Source organism: Camelus dromedarius, chromosome 10 (assembly GCF_036321535.1).
Source record: "Camelus dromedarius isolate mCamDro1 chromosome 10, mCamDro1.pat, whole genome shotgun sequence".
In the NCBI taxonomy this organism is placed as follows: Eukaryota; Metazoa; Chordata; class Mammalia; order Artiodactyla; family Camelidae; genus Camelus; species Camelus dromedarius.
Window position 1 is genome coordinate 70,768,342 of NC_087445.1, and position 18,345 is coordinate 70,786,686.

Consider the following 18,345-nt stretch of genomic DNA (forward strand, 5'->3'; position numbering starts at 1 on the left):
TGTGTGTGCAGCACCTGGTTAAGTTTCATGACAGGCCCCCGGTCGTGATTAAAATCAAAGCCTATGCCATCCAGCAGATTTCGGGGGGAAAATTCTTCAGGTGCCCTCTGGTGGTGCGGGCTGGTTAATAAACAAACTCCCACTTTGAAGGCTGTCACTCTCCTGGCTCCGATGATCTTAGCAGCCTCTTTCCTGCCAGCCCCATCCTCCAGCAGCCACGTCCCCCTGACATCCACGTCCCTCCGCAGCTCAGAGCAGGGGCTTTGCCGTGTAGACTACCCTGAGGCTGGAGAGTGTGTTTTTGCTCATCTCCCCTCAGTCCTGGGAGGTGACCAGCAAGCAGCCAGTGGCAGCTGTCGCAGCAAAGCGGGGGCCTTCTGGCCCTAACCGGCCCCCTTGCCCCAGGCGGCACCCCTTTGGCTCTGCGGGAGGGTGGCAGTGACCCCGGAGGGCTGCGTCCCAGCGAAGCCTTATTGTCCTCCCCGTTGCCCAGACAAAAGGTTCTCTCCATTTGAGAGTCAGGAAGAGTGTAATTTCGCAGCCGGCCCCATGATGAAGCATCTTCTCTCGGCGTGAGAAGATGGGCATATAAATATTCTCTGTCTCTGCCGCTCTTTATTTCCCTTGTAAGCAGTCGCCCCGTTTCTCCATCTGATGGATGCCCCACCACAGCCAGAGTGGGAGCTCCCTGGCTCCTCAGTTCAGGCAGCAGCTTCTAAAATAACTCCCGAGTCGTGGTTACTTTTCCTGGAGCCCGTTTATCCTCACTCCCTGCCCACTGCTCCACCCTCCCCTGTGACCCGTCCATCCCCGGCCTCACCTCCCTCACAGACTGCGCTGCTGTCCCCTGTCTCACGAATGGCGGCCGGGAGACGGTGGCCTCGACCGTGGGTTTCATGCTGCATGCCTAGCACTGCAAGCCTTTAGGAAATAGGAGGCAACAATTCCTGTGATTGAAGCAGCATCCAGAGTGCCTTCCAGCCCAGCACACAAAGCCGTTCCCCACCTGCAGCCGACCCACAGAAAACCACAGGGCCCACCCTTCCTTCAGTGGGTACCACACTCAAAAACGTGGCAAGGGAAGCGTCATTAACCCACCACTCGTCCTGTGGGAGCAAACAGACTCCATTTTCACTCCATTTTAAGGCTGAAAGACAAGGGAGAGTCTAATTAGTAAAGGGATGATCTAATATTAATCACTCCCTTAAAATTGACGAGGGAGGCAGTCTGTTTAACCACTTAATTGCTACAGGTTTTTATGGGCTGCCGTTTGCAGATGTATTTAATGAAGAAGTTATAAATCTAAAGGAGCTTAAAATTTTAATTTTATACCTAAATATTTTCCTTGTTCTCATGTTTGTAGTCAATCCTCAAGAGTGCAGTCACGTGGAATGTTCTTTAAATGAACATATTTGCTAACTGGCGTGATTTCAGTTTTTAAAACATTGGTTCCAGCAATTAGGCATTTTTTTCAGTTCCCAAATGACTAGAGAAATTCGTCTTGATTATAATTGCTCTTAGCCACGCATATCTAATTTGTGTCTTTTTAAGTGTTAATTAGTAAACAGTTTGAGCTGACATCTTTATGTGTTTGTGTGCTGAAAAATGGGGCTTATTGCTTATTTAGCTTGGGGCCGATTCCACTAGCATTTACGTCACGACACTGAGGTAAAATTAATGGAAGCACATTTGGCATCTCAAGGTAAAAAGAATTTTTGAATCCAGCCTGTGGACATCCACTTCGCATGGGCTTCTGCAGGCCCTTCCAATATTTGAGATTAGAGTGAACTTGGGACCTGCACACGTGGGAAGAAAGTGAGGCAGAAGATTTTTGTATCAGTAATGAAATGGCAGAGTCCCAATTTTATCAAAGCAAAACGTTCATATCCCAGCACAATTGTTCATTCTTTCTACTTTTGGGAAGCTTTCATTGTGCTTATTAACAGTAAAGAATTTTGTAGAGGGAGATATTGCCAAATCTGTGGTCCCTTTGCACCATCTAGTGGTCAGATAGTAAACTGCAGCAGGAAATAAGGCGTCTTGTCTCTACCGGTGAGAGTTAACATTTTCATGACCCACCATCTTTTTTACTTTCTTTTCCCGTCAGGAAGCTGATACGTTTTGGGAAAGAAATTCGCCTACTTCGTTTATTAAATAAAATTTAGTTAAGTAAATAGAAGTTAACCTGTTCTGCCCCTTTTTTATATTGTCCAAAGACACAGAGCTGCCACCAAATTCTTACAGAGCTATCACACTGAGTTAATTCCAGCCCAAAACAAAGAAATCTAATGAGTTAGCCTATTAGACAGCCGTTCCAGAGGCATAAAAGAAGTGTTAGGCTTCTTTTGAAATGTGGGAACTAGCTCGGGGACCTCCACTTCACGGACCCTTCCGGAGTCTGACCCCAGCTCGGGAGCCACTGATACCACAGGCGAGATGAGTTCTCTCCCCATAAATTGTGGCAGACATCGTGGGCCGTTTATCATCTGAAGCAGCTACCCTGCTGATCAGAATCAATTTTTTTAATATTTAGTGTTTTCCTTCTGAGTTCAAAGGCTGTACATGTTTATTAAAAAGCAGACATTACAGAAACATGTAAGAGGTGAGAGTCCCCCATGGTCCACTTGTGGGAGATGCACCCACGTGTTCAGACAAACATCACAAGGGTTCAGCACTGGACATAATATTCCGTATCCTGCTGTCGCACGGACCAGTATATCTTGCCCAGCCTTCCATGTCATTTTGCACAGATCTACCTCATTCGTTTTAATGACTACATGTGGTTCCCTGTTATGATTATGTCATAATTTATTTAAGCAATCCACTATTGATTGACTTTTGAGTTGTTTCCAATTATTCACTATTATACTGCTGCAATATATTTCCTTGTACATGTGTCTTTGCTCTCCTGGGCCTTTTCTTTAGACGAATGCATGGTATTACCACTTTGCCTTCCAAAAAGAGCCTGCCCGTCTAAACCTCCCCGCCTCCCCACCCTATGGTGTATGAGCGATAACCTGTTTCCCACATCCCCACTATAGCTAAGCGTCACTGGTATTTAAAGGTGAACATCTTCTCAAATGTTTATTGGCCATTTGTATTTCTTTTGTGAATCTCTTCTGTTTATGCCCTTTGCCCAGTTTTTTCTATTGACTTATTTAGCTTTTTTCATTCATTTCTGATTACTTTATGTTCTTTATAAAAACCTTCTCTCTGTCATATATTCAAGAGCGCACACACACACACACACTTCAGGCTTCTCCTCTTGTTAATGACGTGTTCTGCTATACGATTATTTTAAATTTTTCATGGGCACTTTCATCTTTGCTTTAATATGGCTTCATGTCATACTTACAAGATTGTAGAAATATTTATCCTTATTTTTTCATACCCTTTTGTATCTTAATATATGAAAATATAAACATTTCAACTACTTAATCCATCTGAAATTTATTGGAGGGTGAGATCTAGAACCAGCTTTATTTTATCCTGAAGTGTTTGCCAGTTTTCTTAACATTGTTTACTTTCTTCAATGAGTTTTACATGCTACCTTCATCACATAGTTCCATCTGTAAGTGGGTCAGTGGATGTTTTTCTTGACTCTATTCATCTCTGTCCTTTTTATATGATTGCCACACTGTTTTGAATCTGACAGCTTTACAATAAGCTTTAATATATGGTAAGGTTAGTTCTCCCCTAAACTCCCCCCAAATGTTCCCAACTGTGTTCACATGATTATTCTTCCAGTTGAACTTTAGAATCTTCGAGAGGAAGGGGCTTCCGGATGTTTTTGGTGACTGCGTTGAGCCTGTTGATTGATACAGAAACAGTTAGCATTTTGGGTGACAGGTCTCCACCCAGGCTTTGTGCAGTCGCTCTGCAGGGTGGGGACCCCGCAGAGCCGGGGGGGGGGGGGTCTCTCTGGAGCCCTGCACACTGCTCTTCAGCTTATTCCCAGGTGTTTGAGGCTTCTGTGGCTGCTGTGAACAGGACCCTTCTCCCATTATATTTTCTGTCACTTATGTATCAGGAGCCTTGGCTTTTGCATTTTATTTCTGAAGCTGACTCTCCCAGGGACTCCTTTGCTCATTCTGACGGTTTCTTAGTTGCTGTGTATGTCGCCTGCAAACCCCGGCGCGTCCGCCTCCTGCTCCTCTTCCGGTGCCTCCGCCTGGCACCTCGGCCGGCACGTTTGGGTCCCTGGACCCCTGTCTGCATGGAAGTTTCTGATTGCAGTACTAACCTGTAATGCTGCATCTGGGCTTGCTATGTATAGACAGATCTTTTTTTTTCCAATCCTGTTTAAGAATTAGCCATCTATTTCTATTTTCCTAAGTTTTTTTCAGGATTGGATAGTGGCTTTTGATAAAAGCCTTTTAATCATCCATTGAGATTTTTTTTTCTCCACGGGCATGTTAACGTGGTAGATTCTGTTAATAGTGTCCCTAATTCTGCACGCCTCAGAGTCCCCTTCTCCTGCCCCGCCCCTGTTGTGGTTCTGTCTGCGGCAGGGATGTCAGCGACGTCACAGGTTGCTCTCGCAGTGGCCCCGGGCGGTCGTCTCTCAGTGGGTCAGTGAGCGCGCCGACTGGCCGTGGAGACCAAGCACAGACGGCGTTTGCAGACAGAATCACCTGCCCGGGTTCTGTTGTCGCTTGGGTCCCTGGCTCCTGTAAAACTGCGATCAAGAGAAATATTCAGTCTTCTGCAAAGTCCATCATGAAAGGAGTTTTCTGTCCTTTTCTTATGGTTTTGGGACCTCTCACCCCCGCCAAGTTTTAAAGTAATAACCCCCTCCCAAATTGAACTCAGAAGGTTGCCTGGCGTGTATTTAAAACGCGAGCATAAAGATGAGATAAAGAATGGGGGGCACCTTCCCAGAGCAGCCCCGCAGCTTATCCTCTTCCACTCAGAAGTCAATGCAGAAAGCGGCGTTCTTTTAAATATTTTCCACAAGTGACCTGGGGAGGGAAGATACAAGTATCATGTTTTAGGTGGTATTCAGGCGGGTTCTGAAACGCTGGCTCCCTGAAGGGCAAGTCCCGGGGCACAGAAATGGCGCTTAAGTCAGCAGCAGAGGTGGCGCCCAGCCACCCAGAGCCCCTGCTCGGGACACGGGCTGGACACACAGGTGCCCACGGGGCCCACCAGCCCCGCACCTAGGGAGGGCCCAGGAAAAGCAAAACTCGTTTTGTGTTTGTGTTAATCAGGCAGCGGTTTTCAGTTCCACTTCCCATTTTCCTCCAAACATGAGGCCTTCTCAGTCTCTACACACACACACACACACACACACACACACACACACACACACACACACACACACACACACACACACACACACACACACACACACACACACACACACACACACACACACACACACACACACACACACATTGCAGCCCCAGTGGTAAAATGGCAGTTGACGCTCTGCCTGCCTGGGTGGGCAGGTTATGGGGGCTGGGGGGCACTGTGGCAAACTGGAAAGCCGTTGTCTCTCTAAAGGAAGCCGCCTCCATTCACCCGTGAGGCTCACGGTTGCCATGCAAGAATGAAGGTTTCGAATTGCCATAGGCCCCTAATTTTTTTTAATAGAATCTTGGAAATGTTGGCATTTTATGCCAAGTCCCTCAACTTTCAGTGTTTGTAACTAATTTTGAACACCACACAGGCCACCAATGTGTGAACCTCCAGCTGGCACATGTCTGTGCCTGGAGTTCCAAACACAGATCACAGCCAGACTCATAATTTGACCATTCATGGGGTGAATGCGGACAAGCCCTAGGATCAGCACTTTGCTTCCATGAGTTAAATACCGTGGGCTGGGGAGATCACACCATCACGTTCAGAGGGCTGTGGGACCACTGCTGCCTCCACAGAAGACGGAAACCAGGACTTCCCACCTGCCGGAGAAGTGTCCCTAAGCTAGCTGTCCTCTCTCCTTTGCTTGAGCTATGCCCGCGGCCTGATCTGTCTCTTCACTCACCTGTCCAGCCACCTGTCCATCTATCCACCCATCCCTTCACCACCACCCCCCACCCACCCATCCATCCATCACTCACTCACTCATTCATTCATTCCTCTATTTTGGGCCACAGCCTCTACCAGGCTCTGAAGCTGCAGAAATGGCCGAGATCCCATCCCACCCCTGCACTGAAGGAGGAAATGGAAAGTGGTGTGGGGGCCCCGGAGGTTAGTGATTAAGCCTCCCTGGGGGAGGAAGAATGTCCCAAAGGGAATAGCATTCAGAAGGGCACGAAGGTGTGACTGTGTGTGCCACTCCCCCCCCTACCACCGACCCCCGGCTCATTTAGGACATGGTGCTTGGCAGGAAGAGGGAGGGGAGATCTGAGAAGCCAAGCGTGGGGTGGGATCTGTGCTGAAACCTCGCAGACCTCTGCCTGGAGGAGGGGCTGGGGCTCTGCCCAGGTGGGGACGTGGGAGTCATTTCCCTGCTCCCTGATGTTCTGTCGGCTCCTAGGTGGAGGTGCTCCTGAGCCGAGGGTGCCCTGTGAGTGGGGGGCTCTCCTGGCACTAAGCCCAGGGAGGCGGGCCATGTAGGATGCAAGCGGCTGTCGCCCCCCTCCAAGGAGTGGTAGGCTTAGAGCAGGGAAAGGGAGGAGGGGGTGCTGACAAGGGTGGATGAACGTGACCCGGGTGCCCCGAGTCAAAGGCGCAGGGGCTGGATCGGCACGTGGTCCTGCACTGTTCAGCAGCCCTGCGGGGTGCTGTGCCCGGACAGACCAGGTTCCTGCCCTGGGGGCAGGTGGGCCACAGAAGGGCCCTCATTCAGCCCCTCATTTAGGGTGAGGCCGAGCAGTGGAACTGGGTGGGGCTCGGGGCTCCAGACTCTGGGGTTGCTGCTGTTAGAGCTGATGAACCCAAAGGGAGAGCCAGAGCAGAAACGCAAAAGAGGCTTCTCTAAAGGGTTGCAGGAGGTGTGCCGACCCCACCGTGGGCTTGTTGTGGGACCCGCCTGTGTCCCGACCCCTGGTGGCCTTTGTCAGTCTGCTCACCTGTCGTGGGAAGGGCAGCAGTACCAGCCTCCTAGGGTGTGAGGATTCTGTCCCCACCCTGACTTGGGACTGGCAGCCCTGCCCCTCCTGTCATCTTATTAGTGATCACGGGGCTCATGGGTTCTCAGCAAGTGAGAAGGTGAACACGGCCTCTCCCCAGCTCTGGAGTGTTCCAGGGCCTCCTCCATGGAGAGCCACTGTTCTGCCTTGTGGACCCCGGGGCTCCCCTTTCACCCAGCTTTTTGCATGTCTCTGTGGAACCATAATTCAAGTACAAAATGAGCCCTCCTTGACAAAATGAGGAGACTCAGACCACAGAGTGTCACGTGCCTCAGGCCCGTCCCTTCCCCTGGTCCTCAGTACACAGAGCCTGCACCCGGGGGACGTGGGGCCCCTCCGTGCCCCCTCCTCGCAGTGATGCCTGCCCCTTCCCTCCCCGGAAGGTTGAGTCCAGCAGCCAGACTTCCACAGACAGATGGAAGAACATGGAGCCCTCACGTGAGGGGAGGAAGCAGGTTGCAGGGCAGGCTTGGAGTCCGGGTTCTAAAAACAATCCTTACCGCCCTTTCTGCTCCCGAGCCCTCTGGTTGATGGGTCATTATGAGACCCAGGGAGGGAAGGGTATATGCCTGCCTTTTTTCCTTTCCCTTCTATTTAGTGTTTTTTCAGGGAGTGGGGCTCTACCTGCCTAACCATTAAAATCACCTGGGTACTTTAAGAAATCCCTGATGCCTGCCCCACCCTGCCAGTTAACCCAGAACCAGCTGCACCCCACCCCTGCCCCGCCCCACCCCAGGCAGGGCCCAGGCAGCACTGGCTTTTGTTAAAACCCTTGATTCTGATGCACTCGGAGGACAGGTTTGTCCCCCTTGAGGTGCTTTCTCGCGAATTGTCTTGGGTGATTCTCACAACCCCTTTGTGAGTGGATAGGGAGCTTGTCCCCCACTTTCTGTCATGAGGCTGGGGCTGGAGTGACTTTGCCTCCCTGCTGCAGCTAGAAGCCAAGGTTGGCATCTCCCACTGCCGAGACGCTGGCCTCACCATGACAGGAGGCTCTTAGCATCCAGGAATCGTGTGCTGTGGCTTGAGAGGTCTGATGGGTCAGGGTCTCCTGCCAGGGGCGCACCATCCTGGGCCCAGGGAAGGCCGGGCAGAGCCCCTGACAGTGACATCTCTTTCCTGGAGAGGCTGCCCATCTTCTGTGCTGCTGTGATGACGGCCTGTGCCCACCAGAGGGCGCTGCGGCTTGGCGCCGCTTAGCTGGGCTCAGCCCTGCGAACCCAAGTGCTTTTTAATTGAAAATTTTTTTAATTCAAAAAGGATTTGCTGTTTGTACGCCAGTGCAGGTTTTCCTTATGCAGGAGACTAATGTCTTGAGTAAACAGATCCGGGCCCAAATCCACCTTCAAAGGTACTCGCTGTTTGCCCAAGGGAGTGAAAGGGCTTCCAGAAGCGGCCCTAGTCTCTTGGGCAAACACTTTGGGGCCAGCAATCCCAGGCAGAGGACAGCGTCTGTGGGAAGGGTTATCCACAGCCTAAGGGGGATTATGTCGGGGGACATATGTTGAAATTTCACTTGGGGAGGTAGAGAAAACAAGAGGTGGGGGAGCAGTGCTTTTCTCCAGCTGAGATAACCTAAAAAGGGAAAAATCTCAAAGGCAGGGGTGGGGGGACAGCAGTCTGTGCCCCGGGGTCCCTGGCCCTCTCCGGGGGCGGTGTACTCGGGCTGTGAGTCAGGAAAAGGCAGCATGTGTATTCCAGACTGCTCCCCGCCTCCCCCCGGCCCCAGAGTGAGAGGAACAGGGATTTAGTAGTTTATCCTTGAAGGCCTTCCTACACCCCCCGGCTTCCCAGTGACCCTGTCCCTGCCCCTGGCCTCACAACTCCCACCAGGGTCTTCCACCCTGGTCCACCACTTGCTTGCCCGGGCTTGGAAATGTCCTGTGTCCACTCATCCCCCGCCCACCCTGCCACCAGAAGGTGCCCTTTTCTGGGCCCACCCCTGGCAGCGTCCGGGTCGGAGGACTTGGGCCCGGGCCCTCGGGCTGCGGACATCTGGGAGCCGCTGCCTCTGTCTCCCTGCATATGCTCTCTGTGACCCGCAGCCCCCAATGAATCGAGGAGGCCTCACTGCCCTGGGTGCTCCCGCCACCACTGGGCGCCTGGCACGGAGCCCCACTCAGGTGGGCACAGCAGAAACACCCCAAGAGTGGAAGTGACTCAGCCCACAGCTGTCTCCCCAGCATTTGATGGCACCCCTGCAGGGGGCCTGGCCCCAGGCTCACTCCCTCACTTAAGAAGGCCTCTCCTCTGCTGTGGCCACTGGTAGCCTCTCCCAGACATGGCCTCAGAGCAGCCAGGGTGAAGCCCCCACCCCCAGCCTGCTCCCCACCCTCTTCCCCAGCCCCTGCTCAGTACCCCTCACCCCTAATGTGTCTTGCCCTTCCTCTCTGTTCCCTCCCATTGAGATCCACTCCCACGTCCCACTGATTGGGCCACAGAACTGTTTCAACTGGTCCCCGGACCGGCAGCATCTGGTCACCTGGGAGTTGGTTGAAAATGCAGAATCTCAGGCCCTCCCCGTCCTGAGTCAGGATCTGTGTGCATTAAAGGCTGATCAGCCTGCTGTTAACAGCTTCTTTAGAGCCTGCATCTCTTGCCCTGGGTGCCACCCACTCCCCGCCACCCCCAGGAGGGCCCACACTCCCCTGTCCGCATCAGCACCACTCTCTTGAACCTTCACCCACACAGAACTGCTCCTGCTGAGGTCACAATGTGCTTTTAATGGCTGCACCCCCAGGCCATGCAGCTCAGGCACTGCTCCCCCTGCTCCCGACCTCCTTCCTGGCCCCTGGGTCTACCAGGGCTGGTTTCTGCCTCCCTTCGTGGCCTGTGCCTTCCGGTCCTCCACCCCAAGTGCCAGGCCCATCCTCTTGTCTTCTGAGCCTGGGAGCTCTTGAAACATCTCCATACCTGTAACTCCAACTACTGTGTCCCCACCAGGTGCTTCCAGTTCCCATCCCTTCAATCCTGATTCCATGTCTGCCAAGCAGCACCCCCTGGGTGCTCCTCAGCGACCGCCCTCGGCCATCAGCAGAAGTGCTCTCTCCCCTAAGCTGCTCTTCGTCTGTGTTGCCCATTCTGGTTAAAGGCCCCAGCGTGCCCATATCCCTCCCCTGCCACTGTTGTAGGGCGCTCTCCTTGCCCCAGTGCCCAGGACAGGAGGGATGTGGTGCAGTGAGGGACTGTTTCCTGCCGTGCACCCCTGAGCAGCCACCAGGTGGCGGTATTGTCCCGGACTTTGCCTGAAGGCCTCCCGGTCTGGGGCTGCATTGCCGGTCCAGCCTCCTGGGAGCTGGAGTCCCCAGGCCGTGGCCTGTGTCCTGGTCATTAGCAGGAAAGTGGGTCTGCTTTGGTGGACTCTCCCACGTAGCCAACAGTTGTGCAGCGGGTGCTTGCCTGGTGCTGGGGCGGGCCCTTAATCTGCCTCATCCCATCCTCACAATAGGTCCTGGGGTAGAGAGCGTCACTCCACCTTTTTTATGGAGGTGCAGCTGGCAGAACATTAGGTTGGTTTCAGGCGTACAGCATGTTTCGATATTTGTGTATATTGCAAACCAGTCACCGTAAGCGTAGTTAACATCTCTCATCATACGTGGTTACAGATGTTCCTGTGGCGGGAGCTTTTAAGATTTACTTTCTTAGCAACCATCAAATAGGCAATACAGTGTTATTAACTGCAGTCACCCTGCCGTACATCCCATCCTCCAGACTGAATTATTTTACAACTGGAAGTTTGTGCCTTTTGATTCACTTCACCCATTTCACCCCACCCCCCACACCTCTGGAAACACAAACCTGTTCTCTGTACAAGGAGCTTGGTTGTGTCGTTGCCGTGTTTCATATTCCACATGTAAGTGAGATCGCACAGCATTCGTCTGACTTGTTTCGTTTAGCATGATGCCCTCAAGGTCCGTCCGTGTTGTCACAAATGGCAGGATTTCATTCGTTTTTGATGGCTGAAGAATAGTCTACTGTTTGTATGCCACATTTTCTTTATTCACTCGTCCGTCAGCGGACACAGCTTGTTTCCACATCTTGGCTGTTGTAAATGATGCTGCAGTGAACATAGGGGTGCACAGAGCTTCCTGAGTTAGTGTTTTCCTCTTTTTCTTTTTTGCTAGTTCCCAGTGCACAACACAGTGACTCAGCTATATATGTGTGTGAGCATGTGTGTTTATATATTCCTCTTCATACTTCTCATTATAGGTCATGACAAGACACCGAGCACAGTTCCCTGTGCTACACAGCAGGCCCCCACCACCCAGCTATCCTGTATATAGTAGCTTATATCTGCCAGTCCCAAACTCCCTGTCCATCCGTCACCCTCTTCCCATTCTGGCAACCATATGTCTATGTCTGTGAGTCTTTTTATGTTTTGTAAGTTCGTTTGTATCATTTTTTTTTTAGATTCCACATGTAAGTACTTTCATGTGGTATTTGTCTTTGTCTTGCTTACTTCACTTAAATGGCAATCTCTAGGGCCATCTATATTGCTGCAAATGGCATAATTTCATTCTTTTTTATGGCTGAGTAGTATTCCATTGTGTATATATAGCACATCTTTATCCAGTCATCTGTTGGTGGACATTTAGGTTGTTTCCATGTCTTGGCTACTGTAAATAGTGCCACTATGAACATTGAGGTGGCATGTATCTTTTTGAATTAGAGTTTTCTCCGTATATATGCCCAGGAGTGGAATTGCTGGATCATATGGCCACTCTATTTTTAGTCTTTTAAGGAATCTCCATAGTGTTTTTCATAGTGACTGCACCAAATTACATTCCCACCAACAGTGTAGGAGGGTTCCATTTTCTCCACACCCTCCCAAGCATTTGTTGTTTGTGGACTTTTTAATGATGGCCATTCTGACTCATGAGTGTTGGTACCTCATTGTAGTTTTGATTTGCAGTTCTCTGATAACTAGCAATGTTGAGCATCTTTTCATGTACCTACTGGCCGTCTGCATGTCTTTTTTGGAGAAACACCTATTTAGGCCTTCTGCCCATTTTTTGATTGGGTTTTGTGTTTTTGTTGAGTTGTATGACAGTTTGTATATTCTGGAAATTAAGCCCTGGTCAGTCTCATCGTTTATTTTCTCCCAGTCCGTAGGTTGTCTTTTGTTTTGTTTATGGTTTCCTGTGCTGTGCAAAAGCTTATAAGTTTGCTTAGGTCCCATTTGTTTATTTTTGCTCTCGTTTCTATTGCCTTGGGAGGCTGACCTAGGAGACCATTACTACAATTTATGTCAGAGAATGTTTTGCCTGTGTTCTCTTCTAGGAGACTTATGGTGTCCTGTCTTATGTTTAAGTCTTTAAGCCATTTTGAGTTTATTTTTGTGTATGGTGTGAGGGAGTGTTCTAACTTCACTGATTAACATGCATCTGTCCAGCTTTTCCAACACAACTTGCCAAGGACTGCTCTCTCCACTGTATATTCTTGCCTCCTTTGTCAAAGATTATTTGACCATAGGTGTGTAGGTTTACTTCTGGGCTTTCTGTTGTGTTCCATTGACCCATATGTCTGTTTTTGTGCCAAGGCCGTGCTGTTTTGATCCCTGTGGCTCTGTAGTGTTGTCAGAAGTCTGGGAGGGATATTCCTCCAGCTTCATTCTTTTTCCTCAGTATTGCTTTGGCAACTCTAGATCTTTTGTGATTCCATATAAATTATAGGGTTATTCTAGTTCTGTGAAAAATGGTAATTTGATAATTACCCTGGATAATTACCCTGGGCAATTAGATAGGGATTGCATTAAATCTATAGATTGCTTTGGGTACATGGCCATTTAACAATATCAATTCTTGCAATCCTAAGAGCATCGGGTATCTTTTCATTTCTTTAAATCATTTTCAATTTCCTTTGTCAATGTTTTAAAGTTCTTAGCGTGTTCTCCCTTTCTTGAGGTAAATTTCCAGGAGTGGCTCATATAGTGGTTCTATTTTTAATTTTTTGAGGACCCTCCACACTGTTCCACAGTGGCTGCATCAGCCGTGCACAAGGGCTGCCTTTGCTCCACGTCCTCACCAGCGTGTTATTTCTTGATGTGACCCCTCTTTAGAGGTGAGGTCACTGAGGTTCAGAGGAAAAAGACCTGCCTGAGGTCACCCTGCAATGTCAAGTCCTTCCTTCCCCACCTCTTCCATTTGTGGGGACCACAGTCATCTCACCAGTGTCACCGAGTCCTTTCAGCCACAAGCCCAGGGGCTGCTTGAGGCTGCTCACCTCTGCTGCTCACGCAGGGCCGGGGCGGGCCAGCCCAGATCTGTGTCTGTCGATCTGTCCTGGGTCGGCCCGGGGGACCATCAGCAGGGTGGCTGGGGACGCGGTGCTGAGCAGTGGCGGGCTGCTGGCTGCCTCAGCCTCCCTGCCATTTCCCCTCAGAGCTCTCCTGCTGCCCCTCAGCCTTGAAAGATCCCTGCAGCCCGTCTGCCCTTAGCTGTGCTCCGGCTCTGGGCGGCCCGCGGAAGTGCCTCCTTGCTGCAGGCAGCTCACCTTGGGGGCCGAGAGGGCATTTGGAACCCGCGGCTGGGCTCTGCACCCTACTGGGGGGGCACCCAGTGGTCACCTCCTGCTGGGACAGTTCCACATCGTCTTCCTCACAGCCTCCTCCACCACTGTCCCCAAGGAGATGGCTTCAGGTGATGGCCAAGTTCAACCAGGGCCACTCGACTCTGCTTTATGTAGGGAAGCCCTTTTTTATGGCAGTTCTACTGCTACAGAGTTTTACAATATTATTTCAAATGTTTAATGGCCACTGACCTCATCTAAGCAACTCGTTCCTTGGACCCACAGGCCCACATGGCCACTGTGGTGTAGCATCCAGGCCGTTCCCACGGCCCGCTCCCTGCAGCCTCAGGGCTGCCCAGCGGGGCAGCCACTCCTGCCTGGCACTCCCTGCCCCCCATTTGGATGCTGAAATCCCCCCTAGCCTTCAAGGTGAACCGCAGGTGTCCCCCTTCTCTGCATTTCTGTTACCTGGGGTCAGGCAGGCAGGCTCGGGTCTCAGGCATGAGGGCTGTGCTCCGGTTTGGGTGGCAGCAGGGCTGGGCTGGGCCCAGGTGGGCTCCACCAGGTGCCCAGGTGGCCATGTGAGGCCCCTGGGTCCTCATCACTTATGGGGAAGTGGTCCTGGGAAATCAGTGAGGAGACCACATGCAGGGTGTGGGGTGGCCCCCCTTCCCTGTGTTCCCATCACCCGGTTTTTGTCTTTAACTGTGCTCAGGAAGCACTGAGCACAGTGGTAAGTCCAGGGGTCCCCCGGGCCCACTGGCTGCTGCCGGCCTCAGCTCAGGTCTGGGACGGAGCCCCAGGTCTGCCCCTTCCCGTCCGTGTGACTCCTCCCGCAGCAGGAGCACAGGGACTGTGTGCTGGGAGGCGGGAGGGCATGTGGGCAGCTTGGGTGCTGCTCGTGCTGAGGGACCGGAACAGTGATAGGTACCAGTGTCACCAACTAGCCAGCCACCTGCAGCCCCAGAGGCACAGCTCACACTGCAGTACAGGTGCGCCCCATAGCGCATCCCTTCCCATGTCTGGATTCTCAGCAGGGGGACCTCAGGGCCTCTGCCCGGCTTGTCTGAGGCCGTGGAGCGGTTTTCTCTGGTGGCCTCATCTCATGCCCTGACTGTGCTTCTCTGTCCCCCCTGCACCCCCACTGCAGTACGAGTACAGCTTCCGCACGGAGCAGAGCGCCGCTGCCAGGCTCCCGCCCAGCCCCACGCGGTGTCAGCAGATCCCTCAGTCCTGAGGGCCCCTGTGGGGCAGAGACGCCTCCGCCCAGACTACTGAGCGCCCCTCCCTCGCCCGGACCCCCGCCACCCTTCCGCACCGCCCTGCCCGGCGCTTCTGGGAGACTCTGGGCGGCTGAGCTGTTGCCTCCTCGGTCATCGGCTTGTCTGACATGGCGCCCCGCCTCCCTGAGGATGCTGTCCATAACCTCGACTAACCTGTGTGTGTAGTGACCAGCGGCTGCTGCCCTGTTGTCCTGTGAACAACCCTACCCACCGCGGGAGTCACCCCCAAGGGCCCTGGACAGTTCTTCTGGCTGCCCAGTGACGCCGCTGGCTCCCTTCACTCCTGACTGTCACCACCACTAAGCCATTGCTTTCCTCCCGGAAGACTCCCGGGGCTGCGTGGAATGAGTCCCTCACCAACGGCATCACCTGCCCAACAACTTCACAGAGACCCTAAGGAAACGCGGGAGGGAGATGCTGGTGGTCCCCGGGTGGACCCAGGCCTGGCTCCCTCCCCGCTGTGGACATTAGACTCGCCACTCAGTTCACACACTGGACACCCTGAGGTCGGGGGCAGCACCCTGGCCACCAGCCCAGAGAGGACTTGCCTTCTGGGCGGGAAAGCCAGGTGGCCAGGCGCTTGCCAGGACGTGAGTTCCGCTGCCGGGACGCAGTGCTCACCCACCTCCTCCCCTCACCCTACAAAGGGCTCGTCTCTGCAGCGCGGTGCCAACAACAGCTCCCACTGCCCGGCCGGAGCCCTGACCTGGTGGCCAGGGCTGTGGGTGAAGGGGCTCCGTGAGCCTGTGCCCAGGGACGTGGACACACATCACTGGGCTTCTCCCAGCCAGGCCGTATCTCGCAGCCTCTGCTAACAGGAAGAGTTGTTTCCAAAAGCCCATCTGACCCAGGTTCCCAGATGGGCGAGAACTGACATTTCCGCCATGAGTGGCCAGCGAACGCACTGGCGTTCCCCATGGTGCCAGCTGCCCTGTCCAGCTCCATGCACGTGTGCCAGGAGAGCGGATCTGCCACCAGCCTGGAGGCTCGGTCCTCATCCTGGTGGCTGCTTTGTCATGCTGTTGGAATTGGAACTCCCAGAATTTGGTATCTCACATCTCAGAGGTCACCAGATGGTTGGAGCTTTGGACGTGAGGTTTGATGTGTCTGGAGGCTGGCGTGTGGGTGGCAGCCCAGGAGAGCTGCTGCCCAGCCGGGACAGCCCCTTCCTCCCTGCACTTCCTAGGATGGCACGTGGGCGGCTGGGGGCGGCAGGAACTGGCCAGCAGTTAGGAGGGGCAGCCTCCAACTGAGAAGTGGGGCGGGGGCAAAACATACCTCACATACTTGCATCAGCCCAGCCACCTCCAGGCCTCCATTGCTCCCCACAGTTGCCCTTGGGTCTTCATTTCAATACCTCCTGATCTCTGTGCGTCGGGGAAGTGCTCACCTCTCCCTACCACCCCCGAGCCCTGAGGACATCCCCGTGGGGCTGGCTTTCCCGTGCCTCCCCCCGCGGCACGGTGGCAGGAACAGGCAGTTAGTTGGTGGATCCCACCAGGGCCGGGGAGGCCGCAGGATGGAAAGTCCGGTGAGGACCCCGTGGGATTGGTGCTTATCCAGGACAGCACTGATGAACTGCTCTCACATGTACCCACTAAAATAAGCTGGTTGTTTCCAGGGACTTGGGGGAGCCCTGTGAGGCCCAGAGAACCTGTGTCTGCTACTGCTGTTTGGATGGGAGGGGCTGGTCCAGAACCAGTGAGAGGGGTGATGTCTCTGCCCCCTTCTGCCAGTTGCATTGGTTTGCGCGCTTAGACCTTCCTCTCTGGTCCCACCCCAGCTGTGGGATCATCTTCAACAGGTAACGCCCGGCAGCCTTTCTCCCTTGACTGAGAACCAAGTGTTTCGGCACCTCTGATGGGCCCTAGGAGGTCCAAAGACAGTGACGTGGGATTCCCGTCAGCGAGCAAGTGGGCAGTGAGGGTGGTTGTGGGGAAAGGGGGGGGCCCTCCGCCAGCCCCCAACCCCGGGCCATCCTGCAGTTCCCGGATGGACAGAGCGAGGCTGTGTGGACGCGGGCAAGCTGGGGAGGCCTGCGCGGTGTCACAGACTTAGTCTAGGCTTCACAGTGACTGTGACCATCACTACAACAGCAGCTTGAGATAACTAAGACAGTGTTACAGAGAAGCTAGTGTCCGTGGTAGACTTCAGGCTGCTCCAAACCCTCTGTTTCTCTCCTTCTGAGACAGGGGACGGTGCGTGCAGGTGGGGCCCCGCTCACCCCCAGGAATCGAGTGCCCTGATTCTTTCTAGGACGGTGCTTTTCTTCACGAGCCCTCTGGCCATGTGGGCAGGGAAGGCAGGGGCTCTCTTGGAAACACAAAGTCCTTGTTGGAAGGACTAACCGGAGCACAGGGGCCCACGTGGCCTTCTCTTTCCTCTTTGAAAATTCAGAGTCTCTCCAAAGGCCTTGGAAATGGCACAGCAGTGATGAGGAGTAAGCAGTTTGCTCCAGGTTCACTTGCAAATTTATAACAAGGCTTTTTCCCACCTCGAGTCCAGGAACTGATGCTAGCCGCAGCCTCCACTCAGAGGGAGGAGCCCCCCGGGGGCGAGGAGAAACAGTAGGTCAGGCCCCTGCCCTCGCTCCCCGGAGGCCGCCCTACTGGGAAAAGCCACCAGTGTCTTTTCCACCGGCGCCCGGTTGTTAGGAACGGCGGCAGGGAACCGGGAGGACTCACATACGAAGCACCCACTCCTTGCCAGGCACAAGGCCGGCACTTGAAGCACATTTTCTCTTGTCACTCCCCTCCCTCCTGCCCCCCCCCCCAAAAAACACAAACACCCAGAAGTGGATGTTATTTGTTCCTGGTTCCAGACGAAGATGGTGAGACACGTCCCCAGGCACAGAGCTGGTAAGTGGCAGAGGCAGGATCCGGACCCGCGCCTCGTCTGGCCCCAAGCAGGACCCAGCCCGCAGCTCCCTGGAGAGCGGTGGAGCCCAAGGGTGAGGGCCGAGAGGCCTTGACAGCAGCCGCGTGCCCAGCAGGAGCTCACCTTCCCCTGGGCCTAGAGGGGCGGGGCTGCCCGCGCCTCGGGGCGCCAACTGTGCTGTCGGCACCTGTCACCACCAGGAGCCGGGGCTTCGGCCGGGCCTCTGGGTGCTGGCGTAGGAACGACATCCTACTGCGTGTATTTATTTGAGCCGATGCTAGTACTTGGCAAAGGGAAGTTTCACTGTGTGATTGTCTTCTTAATATAATTTGTTAAATAAATGTTTGTTTTAACCTTTCCCTGGCTTGCTGCTGTCTCCCAAGCACCGAGATCAGCGTCCCTCCAGGGATGCTCTGGGCTCCAGCTTTCTCTCCAGCTCATCCCAGATGCTGGCCGGTCGGGCCACTGCCCTGGCCTCCCCGCCTTCTAGAAAGAGCTGGTGGGTTTCTCTGCCCCTATTTAGTTTAGATGACCTGGTGACAAGCCAGGAGAATCCAGGAGGGGCGAAGAAAGCTCTGCCGTCCTCTGGCAGCAGCCTCAGG

The 18,345-nt window shown here is 53.5% G+C and overlaps 1 protein-coding gene across 2 annotated transcripts in view; it reads left to right on the forward strand.

Annotated features, from left to right (window-relative positions):
• Positions 1–18,101, forward strand: part of MVB12B (multivesicular body subunit 12B) — a 163,928-nt gene extending 145,827 nt beyond the window's left edge. For both annotated transcript variants that reach the window (XM_064490518.1, XM_031450470.2), the window contains exon 10: positions 14,734–18,101. In XM_064490518.1, coding sequence (XP_064346588.1) covers positions 14,734–14,820 — 87 coding nt within the window. In that variant the 3' untranslated portion in view covers positions 14,821–18,101. The remainder of the gene's footprint in view (positions 1–14,733) is intronic.
• The last annotated feature ends 244 nt before the right edge of the window (positions 18,102–18,345 follow it).